At 46.9% G+C, this 12,981-nt stretch overlaps 1 protein-coding gene across 2 annotated transcripts in view; it reads left to right on the top strand.

The window, feature by feature from the left end:
* Nucleotides 1–12,981, top strand: part of ARHGEF17 (Rho guanine nucleotide exchange factor 17) — a 394,561-nt gene that overhangs the window by 316,024 nt on the left and 65,556 nt on the right. For both annotated transcript variants that reach the window (XM_040340055.1, XM_040340054.1), the window contains exons 7-8: nucleotides 10,373–10,549; nucleotides 12,838–12,888. In XM_040340055.1, coding sequence (XP_040195989.1) covers nucleotides 10,373–10,549; nucleotides 12,838–12,888 — 228 coding nt within the window. The remainder of the gene's footprint in view (nucleotides 1–10,372; nucleotides 10,550–12,837; nucleotides 12,889–12,981) is intronic.

Raw genomic sequence — 12,981 nt, 5'->3', positions numbered from 1 at the left:
TCTCCCCAAACAAAAAATTCCTCTTTTCCAGTACTTCTGCCAGCTTGTAGATAGGCACTCTCCATGCAATGCTCCCCACCTCACATGATACCACAGCGCCCAGGGCAGCTGACTCTCCTGCCCACCCTGTGTCCCAATGTTGAGAAGTGCCCCCAATCCAATCCTGTTTTGCAGACCGCAATCTTGCCTGCTGTTCCTGTTACCAGGGCCGGTGTTCTGTCGAGAAGTGCCCGGGACGAACTGCGCATGCGCCGTACGTCATAGCACTCCAGCTGAGTTGCCGATCAGCTGGAGTGATGTGACCAGGGCGCAAAAGCACATCGTAAAAGGTATGTCTTGATGGGAGATACCATTTCACGGGCACAATTGAAGCTTATACAAAGAGCGGGGGGAGACCGTAGTTCTCACATTGTGCCTCACTGTTGCGGGGCGGCTTTACAATGCGCTGATGGTCCGGTTTTGTCTGTGTTTATATAGGTTTAAAATGTGCCTTTAAAATGGTATCTCCCATCAAGAGATACCTCCTATGATGTGCGCATGCGCCATGGTTACGAAAGCCCAGCTGATCGTCAAATCAGCTGTTGTGCTATGACGTACGGCGCATGTGCCGTTCGTCTAGGGCACTATTCGATGGGGGGGGGGGCACTTCTCGACAGAACACTGGCTCTGGTTACAGGAACAACAGGCAGGATTGTGGTCTGCAAAAAAGGATTGGATCAGCAGCAGTTGGGCAAAGTGATACAGGAACAGCAGGCAGGATTGTGGTCTGCAAAACAGGATTGGATCAGCAGCAGTTGGGCAAAGGGATACAGGAACAGCAGGCAGGATTTTGGTCTGCAAAACAGGATTGGATCAGCAGCAGTTGGGCAAAGTAATACAGAAACAGCAGGCAGGATTGTGGTCTGCAAAACAGGATTGGATCAGCAGCAGTTGGGCAAAGTGATACAGGAACAGCAGGCAGGATTGTGGTCTGCAAAACAGGATTGGATCAGCAGCAGTTGGGCAAAGTGATACAGGAACAGCAGGCAGGATTGTGGTCTGCAAAACAGGATTGGATCAGCAGCAGTTGGGCAAAGTGATACAGGAACAGCAGGCAGGATTGTGGTCTGCAAAACAGGATTGGATCAGCAGCAGTTGGGCAAAGTGATACAGGAACAGCAGGCAGGATTGTGGTCTGCAAAACCTGGATGGGTTTAGCAACAGTCAGACAGAGGGATGTAGAAATGGCAGGCAGGATCACAGTTGGCAGAACAGGACTGTGTCAGCAAAAGTCAGATGGTGAACTACTGGAACAGCAAGCATGGTCGTAATAAGCAGACCGGGACGAGGTCAGCAACAGTCAGGCAGAGAGTTACAGAAACAGCAGGCAGGATTGTGGTCTGCAGAACAGGACAGTCAGCAACAAGACAGGCAGAGAGATACAGGAGCGGAAGGCCAGATCACAGTTAGCAGAGCAGGGTGGGGTCAGCAACAGGCAGAGGTTCAAGTAGAGTCCAGGAGCTGATTGCAAAGCAAGCAAGATTTAAATTGGGAAAACAAAAAACAGTTACTGATTGGGCATGTGCCCAAAGGTAAATATGTGCATTCTGACCCACTGGAACAGATGGATAGGAACTTTAATAAAAATAATGTAGGTCTTGCAGCAGTCTGAACCTTGTAAAGCACTTTGCAAATCTTAGGTCACACTCTCTCCATACAGCTAGCGTTCAGACACCAAGAAGATGAATATAAGGGGATGTTCTGCCTCAGTCTAGTTACATCCCGCATATAGACATTAGTTCCTACACAATAAACGCATAATGCTGTTCAGGTATTGTGGGGATTTGCCATCAGTCTGCCCGTTTTTGGACGATTCTATATACCAACAACACTGGCGCTGATGAGCTTGCAGTCTTTTGACTCGGAAAATCTGGCTGTATGTTTGAGACTAATTTATTGTTTCTCAGTACTTCCTCTTTTAGTCTCGGCTTCCTCTGAGGCCTTTTGAAGAGCGATGTTATTCCTTAAATACTCTGCGGTTTATTTTCCCAAAGGGGCTCTTTATGAGCAATAAACAGACAGAGATAAAAATGGATTGGGAAGTTTTTTTTCTCTGTACGCTGGTGAGGTTTCTCTGATTATTTCCTGTTGTCCTTCTATAGTTTTTGACTTAAAGCGATAGTAACCCGCAAAAAAAAATCCCCTGTAGGGCAATGTCATAATGTGCTAGTATGCATCGCATACTAGCACATTATGAGAGACGTATCTGAAAACAAAGCCCTCCAGCGTCGCAGGCTTCCTTCCGGGTTCGCGGACTCCAGCTATATAAGTTGCTGGGGCGTGATGACGTCACTATCGCGCATGCTGCTGTTTACGGCAGGGGCTCTGAAGGTCCGGCATACCGTGAGAGCTTGTGCTAGTGATGTCACTGGATACATGTAGTGTGAATATCTCCTAAACCGTTCAAGTTTAGGAGGTACTCACTGTACCTACAGCATAGGTGTGCACAGCCTATCAAGCTCAAACACATATGCCTTTCTCTGCAGCCTCAGCTGCACTGGTCAGTGAATGCATGGGCAGTGCTCTATGGTAAGCAGTTTCCTGTTCAGAGTGGAGTGGAGAGGAGGGAAGCCAGCAGCACTGTGGGGTGGGAGGGCCAACACTGGGGAAGCCTGGGCAGTAGGGGGAATCGGCACCATAGTGATTAGGGTGTGCCCAGGCACACTTGGCACACCCCCTGCGCACAAACATGACCTACAGGTAGGCCTCTTTACAGGCTTACCTGTAGGTAAAAGATGAAAACATAGGTTTACTACCACTTTAATGGTTTTGTTTCAATTGTTTCAACCACTGATGGGACTAAATTGTACTGTAAGTTGAGCTTCAATAGTTTAGGTGTTCAAAGTGATCTCCAGGCAGACAAATGAATGCAGCTCTGTCGTCATACATCACTAAAGCTGAACTCCAGCCATACCTACAGCTCCTCCTCTCCTGTACTGAAATCCTTACTCTGATTTTGCTGCACACTATGGGCCAAATCCACAGCCCCGCAGCGCAACGTAACTTAAGTGATTTAAGTTACACTGCCGCAAATTTCCTAAGTTAGGCATCGATCCACAACACACTTACCTGGAAATTTGCGGCGGTGTAACTCAAATCCGTCCGGCGCAAGGCGTGCCGAATCTAATGGGGCGAGTCCCATTTAAATTAGGCGCGCTCCCGCGCCGGACGTACTGCGCATGCTCCGTCGGGTAACTTACCCGACGTGCATTGCGCTAACTGACGTCGCTCCGACATCATTTGCTTAGACGTTAACGTAAATGGCGTACAGCGCCATTCACGAACGTCTTACGCAAACGACGTAGAGTTTAAAATTTCGACGGGAGGGAGCGACGGCCATACTTAATAGGGCTTAGTCAAATAGGACTCAGCCCTATTTTTACGCGGCGTAACTCGACGTAAACGACGTAGATTTAGCGCGACGGGCCCGTCGGAACGTTGGTGGATCGCCGTAAGTGTTCATTTGCATATTCTAGGCCGGCCGCAATGGCCTCGCCACCTAGCGGCCGGCCTAGAATTGCATCCTTAAGATCCGACAATGTAATTCAATTACACATGTCGGATCTTCTGCCTATCTATGGTAAACTGATTCTATGGATCAGTTCCATAGATAGAAACAGGGATACGCCGGCGTATCCCTTTTGTGGATTACCCCCTTTGAGCTTCTCACAGTGTACAATAAACGTTGCAGCAAGTGATATAGAGCCTGCCTCATTTCCTGGCTGGAGGATGCCTAACATCATCTGGATCATTCCTCACTAACCTTACTGTCTCTGACCCTTACCTTTCATTCACTGAAGTTAAAGTGACATAAAACAAAAAAACATTTGGACGAAGTGACAAACCTGTTGTGCCGCGTACACACGAACGGTTCGTCTGATGAAAACGGTCCGATGGACCGTTTTCATCGGACGAACCGATCGTGTGTGGGCCCCATCGTTTTTTTCCCATCAGTGAAAAAATGTTGAACTTGTTTTAAAATTATCTGATGGTTAAAAAACCGATAGAAAAAAACGATCGTCTGTGGGGAAATCCATCAGTTAAAAATCCACGCATGCTCAGAATCAAGTCGACGCATGCTCGGAACTTTTCTCAGCACGTCGTTGTGTTTTACGTCTGACACGAACAGTTTTTTAACTGATGGTGTGTAGGCAAGACTGATGAAAGTCAGCTTCATCGGATATCTGATGAAAAAATCCATCGGTCCGTTTTCATCGGATAAACCGATCGTGTGTACAGGGCATTATACTTGCTTAGTCTGTGTAATGGTTTTGCACAGAGCAGCCCTGATACTCCTCTTCTCAGGTGCCTCGCTGGCCCCTCCCCCCTCCTCCCTTGTGCATTCACACACGGAGTGCGTCTTGGCCCCACTCCTGCTCTCTCCTCTTTGCCTCACTGGCTGTGATTTACAATAGCGGGAGCCAATGGCTACTGCTGCTGTCTCAGCCAATGAGGAGGGAGAGACCTAGGAGACACGAGGCTCTCATGCACATCACTGGATCGAGATAGGGCTCAGGTAGGTTTTAGGTGGGTGGAGGGGGGTAGTTGTGGGTGATACTGCTGATACTACTACCAGGGGAATTCCTGGAGACTCGGTATCACGTTCGGGTGTTACTCAGTGCGATCTGCATCCCCCTCACATGGCATTTTGATATTTAGGTAGTTCCTCCCAATATGTATTACTGCGCTGATCCTAATATTAATTCTAGAAATAATATGAATAATAAACCAACAGCATAATTAAATCTAAACAAATAGTAATAAATTAGGGACTTTAGGGTTCCTCCAAAGGTTTCTAGGGGTTCCTTGGTTTGTGGCTGATTGGTGTGATCCATGTGATAATGATTGTATAGTTCTGGGGCCACCACCACCTTGCAAAGCCAACAGCAAACTCAATGATCTTTTTAGCGGTCTGTAAGGGTGGCCTTATGACCACCACTGTAAATGGGCTTGCTTTCCACTAACCACCAATGTACGGGGCTTTATTCCCACTAACCCCAGGCAAATTAATTGTAGCAGGGGTTCCCCGAGATCTGAAATTATTTAGAGGGTTCCTACAGAGGTAAAAAAGCTGGGTTAGAAGAATGTTTTTTTGCTGTCCTCATCTTCCTGTCCCAGTGGCAGGTGCTTCCCATTTTTGTTTGTACAGGTGTAACATGGACAGAAAGTGAAGCCCTCAATGGGGTCACCGACAGAAATACAAACCTGACCATTTCCATGATAACTATCTGCTTTAAACCACTGCAGAACATAAAGCGATGACTTTTTTTTATGTGGAGAGGGGGTGGCGCCACCCACTGGCCCAACTTGAAAATGTTGCTTGCATATTTTAATGGCTAAAGGGTGTTTGAGCAATGATAGGAGCTGCCATTGAAGTTTTAGATTTTTGAGCATACAATTACATACATTATTAATGTGCATTTCTAAAAGGATTTAATTCAACTGATTTGAATGGCAAAATGCATCTTGGAGGCCTTGAAGGTAGAACGTTGATGTGAATGGGTTCTGTTAAAAGCAATGGCCCAGATTCTCAAAGACTTACGACGGCGTATCTCCAGATACGCCGTCGTAAGTCCGAATGGCCGCCGTCGTATCTATGCGCCTGATTTATAGAATCAGTTACGCATAGATTTGGCCAAGATACGAGCTGCGTAAGTCTCCTACGCCGTCTTATCTTGGGGTGCGTATTTACGCTGGCCGCTAGGTGGCGCTTCCGTTGATTTCCGCGTCGAATATGTAAATGAGCAAGATACGCTGATTCACGAACGTACGTACGTACGTACGTACGTACGTACGTACGTACGTACGTCGCAATTAATTATGCCGTTTATGTAAGACATAAACCGGCGTAAATATAAAGCTGGTTTCTAGGTGGCGCAGCCCATGCAAGGTATGGACGTCGGAACAAGCGTATCTTTTTACGTTGTTTACGTAAGTCGTACGTGAATGGGGCTGTGCGTAAGTTACGTTCACATGACAGGCATTGAGCCGGCGTATCTTTGGGCCTAAATACGACGTGATACTTAGCATGCGCCATTCGTTCGGCCATGCATCTACATGGGATCACGCTTAATTTAAATACATTACGCCCACGACCTGCCTACCTTGAATTACGCGCGCTTACGCCGGCCGATTTACGCTACGCCGCCGTAACTTAGGACGCAAGTGCTTTGTGAATTACAGCACTTGCCTCTCCAAGTAGTGGCGGCGTAGCGTAAATAAGATACGCTACGCCCGCACAACGTTATGCCGCCCTACGTGAATCTAGGCCAATGTGTTTTGGTTGTCAAATACATGACGTGCAGGGTGAATATGCCCTAATTCTTGTAGAGAATCTATTTGTTTTGTTTTAAGCTTTATTAATGGCAGATAAAAAAAAAACATGGTATATTTATCGTTTTGCACGGGGCATCCCAGATCCTCCTCTTCTCGGATCCCCTGCTGGCGCTCCTGGCCCCTCCCACCTGTTGAGTGCCCTTATAGCAAGCAGCTTACTATTGGGGAACCCCACGCAGGCTCACGGCTGAGCCGATGCTCTGTGTGTCCATTTACAAACACAGTATGGCTCAGTGCCACCCTCTCTCTCTCTCATTGGCTCACTGGCTGTGATTGACAGTAGCGGGAGTCAATGGCACCTGTTGCTGTCTCAGCCAATGAGGATAAAGCAAACCGGGGGAGCAGATACTCTTGTGCACATCGCTATATCAAGATGTGGCTCGGGGGGCTTTTCCACACAGAACTCCATGCATAGAACACATGAAGCTAAAAAAAAAAAACCTTCTTCAGCCTTTACAACCATTTTAAGGTCTTGCAACAATAGAAAGGGGAAGCATTACTATGTAGGAAACAGGCCCTGCATATACGGTATATAATGGGGAAATGTGCAGGAAATGGGGGCTTTATAGATAGAGGAAATATGTAAAAGCAGTGCTTGCATACTGTATGTTTTAAGGAAATATACAGGAAGCAAAGTCTGTACATGTAAATGAGCAAATATGTATGAAGCAGTACCTGCCTATTTAATGAGCAAATTTGTATGAAGCAGTACCTGCCTATGTAATGAGGAAATATGTAGACAGAAGAGCCTGCATATGAAATCGAGGATATATGAAAGGAGTAGTCTGCATTGGTAATGAAGAAATACGTTGGAAGAAGAGCCTGAATATGTAATGAGCAAATATGTAGAAAGCAGAGCTTTCATATGCAGTGACAAAATATGCATGAAGCAGACCCTGCATATGTAAAAGAGAAAATGCATAGGAAGCCAAGCCTTGATATGTAATGCAGAAATATGTAGGAAGCAGAGCCTACCTATGTAATGAGGACCTATATGTATTTCCATGCCTCTTACTAAATACCTTGGACTGTGTAATTTCCAAAAAGGTGTAATTTTGGGGGGAATTTGTACTGTTCTGGCATTTTCGGGCCTGAAGAAATGCGATGGGCCATCAGTACATCGGGATTGATCAATTTTCAGATATATACCATAGTTTGTGGATTCTATAACTTTCCTACAGACCAAATAATATACACTGATTTGGGTTATTTTTTTAACAAAAAGAAATGTAGAAAAATATACTTTGATCTAAATTTATAAACATAAATTTTCAAAATTTTATAACAAAAACTGAGACAAACACACTACTTTTTTTACAATTTTCAGTCTTTTTTCATTTTTTAAAAAAAAAAGTAGAAAACCCAGTGGTGATTAAATATGATCAAAAAAAGCTCTATTTGTGTAAACAAAATACCATATTTATCGGGGTATAGCGCGCTTCCGCGTATAGCGCGCACCCCTAAAGTTGCCCCGAATTCCTGTGGAAAAAAGTTTTTTTGTACTTACAGTTTTGGTGTCTTGCGCGGCGTCCATAGGCGGCCTCGTCGGGTCCGGCGTCCGTCTGCGGCTTCGGGTGTCCTCTTCGTCGGGTCCGGCGTCCTCGCGTCCTCCCCGCTCGTTTCCCCCGCCGAGTTTGAATACTGCGCCAACATATACAGAGCGCAGTACACTCGTGTATTGTCGGGCAGGATCGGCTACTCTCACACTGACCAGAGACTGCCCGACAATACACGAGTGTACTGCGCTCAGTATATGTTGGCGCAGTATTCAAAACTCGGCGCGGGTATCGGCGTATACCGCGCACCCACGATTTTGCCCTGATTTTCAGGGCAAAAAAGTGCGCGGTATACGCCGATAAATACGGTAATAAAAATGTAGTTTGGGTACAGCGTTGCATGACTGCGCAATTATCATTCAAAGTGCAACAACGCTGAAAGCTGAAAATTGGCCTGGGCAGAAAGGGGGTGAAAGTGCCCAGTAATGAGGTGGTTAAAAATGTAGGAAGTAGACCTTGCATATGTAATGAGAAAATATGGCTAGCCAATGCACGTGTATAATTGCAAATTACACTCCTAAGGGTTTTTTGCAAGGTTTCCACATCCTGCGAAGAAGTTATTGCCCTGCTTAGCATCATCCGCAAATAGAGAGACATGCGGGTCCTTGAACTCATCCTGTGCTGCATTCGGGGACAGGTACCTGCAATTCATATTGGGACACAGAGGCTGTGTCCATACCACCATGTGCCCAAGTTGACCACAATGGGGTGCCAGCACCCCAATGCATGCTACACCTGTGCATCCACGTCCTGGGAAAAATGGCCCTGGACTCATATAACCACAGGATTTTCTGTAACTTCTGTATTAATGGCTAGAAGGTGGTCTTTCCCAAATTGCATTTATGTTCAAGAAGTATATGTAACCAACCAGAGACAATAGTATAAAAATAAAAAAATAAAATAGTACGCGAAAAAAAGATATAAAAATAAAGTATACCAGCAAAGTGTGGTCATGCTGGGAGTTGGATGCAAAATAAAATAAGAGTTCATTCCAATGAAGTATTGAGCATGTGAATGATCAAATGCATCATAATGTAGTAGAGCTGCACGGTTAATCGTGGAGAGAAACGCGATCTCGATTCTCCCCGCGATTCTTCTGTGTCACCGCCGGTTCCACGTAACCATCGGGGAATGCAAATGGCGCCGATATCGGAACCGACGTCAGCAGCCTGCGCCGCTGGATGGATGCCTGGGCTTCTCTCACAGTTCTGTACAACTGTAGTGTGTATCCATGCGCCACCCAGTGGTTGCCGGCGGTACTGCTTCTGATGTATTAATCTTTCTCACAGTTCTGTACAACTGTGTGTATCCATGCGCCACCCAATGGTTGCTGGCGGTACTGCTTCTGATGTATAAAAAAGAGACCAGTGATATGTCTATAATGTTAAAGACCATATAACTCCTATGAAAAAAGCAGAATCAAAGTTTGATTCTGCTTTTTTCATAGGAGTTATATGGTCTTTAACATTATAGACATATTACTGGTCTGTTTTTTATATATTCATATTTTCAGATAAATCACAGGTTTATTTATTTATTTTGGGGGGTGGGGGGTTTCTGGCGTCCAGTTTTTGAGAATCGTGAGAGAATCGTGATCTTTAGTCTAAGCAAAAGAATCGTGATTCTCATTTTGACCAGAATCGTGCAGCTCTATAATGTACCGTATTTATCGCGGTATAACGCGCTCCCCTAAAGTGGCCCCGAATCCTGTGGAAAAAATGTTTTTTTTTGTACTTTCAGTTTTGGTGTCTTGCGCAGCGTCCATCGGCGGCCTCATCGGGTCCGGCGTCCGTCTGCGGCTTCGGGTGTCCTCTTCGTCGGGTCCGGCGTCCGTCTGCGGCTTCGGGTGTCCTCTTCATCGTGTCCGGCGTCCTTCTGCGGCTTCGGGTGTCCTCTTCATCGGGTCCGGCGTCCGTCTGCGGCTTCGGGTGTCCTCTTCGTCGGGTCTGGCGTCCTTCTGCGGCGTCCTCCCTGCTCGTTTCCCGCGCCGGGTTTGAATACTGCGCCGACATATACAGAGCGCAGTACACACGTGCATTGTCAGGCAGGCTCGGCAACTCTCGCGCTGACGTCCTGTACGTCCAGGACGTGAGCGCGGAAGGAGCCGAGACTGCCCGACTATACCCGAGTGTACTGCGCTCGGTATATGTTGGCGCAGTATTCAAACTCGGCGCGGGTATCGGTGTATACCGCGCACCCACGATTTTGCCCTGAAAATCAGTGCGCGGTATACGCCGATAAATACGGTAGCTAGTTTATTCATTTATATTATAATTATTTGTAACACAAATAGCAGCTGGAGTCCACAGTGTTTTTATTTTTTTTCAGATCTAATAGCCTTATTGGCATTCCCCTTCAGCTGGCTCTGGTATCTTGTTGTGTATAAGTTACATACTGATGTGTGTGTTCTGTGCTGACTCTCCTCTATACTCTGCCTACAGGATCTACTCAAACACACCCCCGAGGACCACCCAGACTACCCCTGCCTACTGGATGCCCAGCGTAACATCAAGCGGCTGGCAGAAAGGATAAACAAGGGGATGAGGAGTGCCGAGGAGGCAGAGAGAGATACCCGAATACTGCAGGAGATTGAATCCCACATTGAGGGCATGGAGGATGTATGTAATCTGTAATACTATGAACCTCTATACCGGGCAATAGCACGACCTGTGGCTTCTGACCACAAATGTAGACCTATCACTTCATGCCAATAAGCTGGGTTACTGCGCTGATGGTGGGCTGTCTTTACTGCACATCTAGTGGCTTTGCAGAGGCACATTTTCTGTGTGTATTTTTAAGATGTATAGGTGCTTAATGCCCCTAAAGCTGGCCATAAACTTTGATTTTGTATGTGGGCTGCATGGAGAAAAAACAAAGAAGATTCTTACTGCACTGCTGTAAATAGAGCTCTCAGTAAGTGCACTCCAGAGCTTCAAGTGCCTTATGCACACTACACTGCCCCCCTGCATTTAATTTAAAAGTAGGAGAAATGGATCTTGAAAAAGTATATTGTGTGTTTTGCGCTTGTATGCATAATGTACATGCATTTACATGTATTTAGATGCATTCAGAGTATGTAATCTGTGCAGATTTCTATTTTTCTGAACGCAACTAAACCGAATGCACCTGAATGCAAGTAAACATGGTGGAAATTGTACCATTTAAAATCATTACATGTGTATATATATATACATTTAAAGGACATTTTTAAACATAATCACATGTATATCAATGCCTATGTAAATGAGGCCTAAGTTAGTGATTTTTTCCCATAGCAGCTGCTGCCTTGCAGTCCATAGAGCTCTCGGTAATTGCCTTTCAGATCCTGCCTTGCAGTCCATAGAACTCTCGGTGGGTGCCTTGCAGTCCATAGAGCTCTCAGTGAGTGCCTTGCAGATCCTACCTTGCAGTCAATAGAGCTCTTGGTGAGTGCCTTGCAGTCCATAGAGCTCTTGGTGTGTGCCATGCAGTCCATAGAGCTCTTGGTGAGTGCCTTGCAGTCCATAGAGCTCTTGGTGAGTGCCGTGCAGTCCATAGAGCTCTTGGTGAGTGCCGTGCAGTCCATAGAGCTCTTGGTGAGTGCCTTGCAGTCCATAGAGCTCTTGGTGAGTGCCTTGCAGTCCATAGAGCTCTTGGTGAGTGCCGTGCAGTCCATAGAGCTCTTGGTGAGTGCCGTGCAGTCCATAGAGCTCTTGGTGAGTGCCTTGCAGTCCATAGAGCTCTTGGTGAGTGCCTTGCAGTCCATAGAGCTCTTGGTGAGTGCCTTGCAGTCCATAGAGCTCTCGGTGAGTGCCGTGCAGTCCATAGAGCTCTCGGTGAGTGCCTTGCAGTCCATAGAGCTCTTGGTGAGTGCCTTGCAGTCCATAGAGCTCTTGGTGAGTGCCGTGCAGTCCATAGAGCTCTCGGTGAGTGCCTTGCAGTCCATAGAGCTCTCGGTGAGTGCCTTGCAGATCCTACCTTGCAGTCAATAGAGCTCTTGGTGAGTGCCTTGCAGTCCATAGAGCTCTTGGTGTGTGCCATGCAGTCCATAGAGCTCTTGGTGAGTGCCTTGCAGTCCATAGAGCTCTTGGTGAGTGCCGTGCAGTCCATAGAGCTCTTGGTGAGTGCCGTGCAGTCCATAGAGCTCTTGGTGAGTGCCTTGCAGTCCATAGAGCTCTTGGTGAGTGCCTTGCAGTCCATAGAGCTCTTGGTGAGTGCCTTGCAGTCCATAGAGCTCTTGGTGAGTGCCTTGCAGTCCATAGAGCTCTTGGTGAGTGCCGTGCAGTCTATAGAGCTCTCGGTGAGTGCCTTGCAGTCCATAGAGCTCTCGGTGAGTGCCTTGCAGATCCTACCTTGCCGTCCATAGAGCTCTCAGGTAGTGCCTTGCAGTTCATAGAGCGCTCTGTAATTGCCTTGCAGATCCTGCCTTGCAGTCCATAGAGCTCTCGGTGAGTGCCTTGCAGATCCTGCCTTGCAGTCCATAGAGCCCTCTGTAATTGCCTTGCAGTGTAGAGCTCTCAGTGAGTGCCTTGCAGATCCTGCCTTGCAGTCCATAGAGCTCTCGGTGAGTGCCTTGCAGATCCTACCATGCAGTCCATAGAGCTCTCGGTGAGTGCCTTGCTGATCCTGCCTTGCCGTCCATAGAGCTCTCAGGTAGTGCCTTGCAGATCCTGTCATGCAGTCCATAGAGCTCTCGGTAAGTGCCATACAGTCCATAGAGCTCTAGGTGAGTGCCTTGCGAATGTTGCGCCGCAGTCCATAGAGCTCTCATTTAGGTTCTTGCAGATGGACTTCAATACATAGAGCTCTCAGTAAGCACCGCAGTAGTAAAAGCTCTTCCCTTACAAATTGGGGCTGTATGGGTGATCTTGCACATGGACTTGAGAGAAGAGACGGTGATGTTACATGCATGTTCTTCTCTCTACAGCTGCAGGTTCCCTTCCGGAGGTTTGTCAGACAAGAGATGGTGGTGGAAGTGGTAAGTCCCACGGCTGTCATTTTTTTATTGGAATCCTGTCATTGAGCGGTGGGGGAGGGGAACGTTTAATAATAAATGACCGAAATGAAAAAT

The sequence above is a fragment of the Rana temporaria genome, chromosome 2 (assembly GCF_905171775.1).
Source record: "Rana temporaria chromosome 2, aRanTem1.1, whole genome shotgun sequence".
Taxonomy (NCBI): Eukaryota; Metazoa; Chordata; class Amphibia; order Anura; family Ranidae; genus Rana; species Rana temporaria.
Note: the sequence above shows the minus strand (reverse complement) of the source record. Positions and strands in the feature narration are given on the sequence as shown.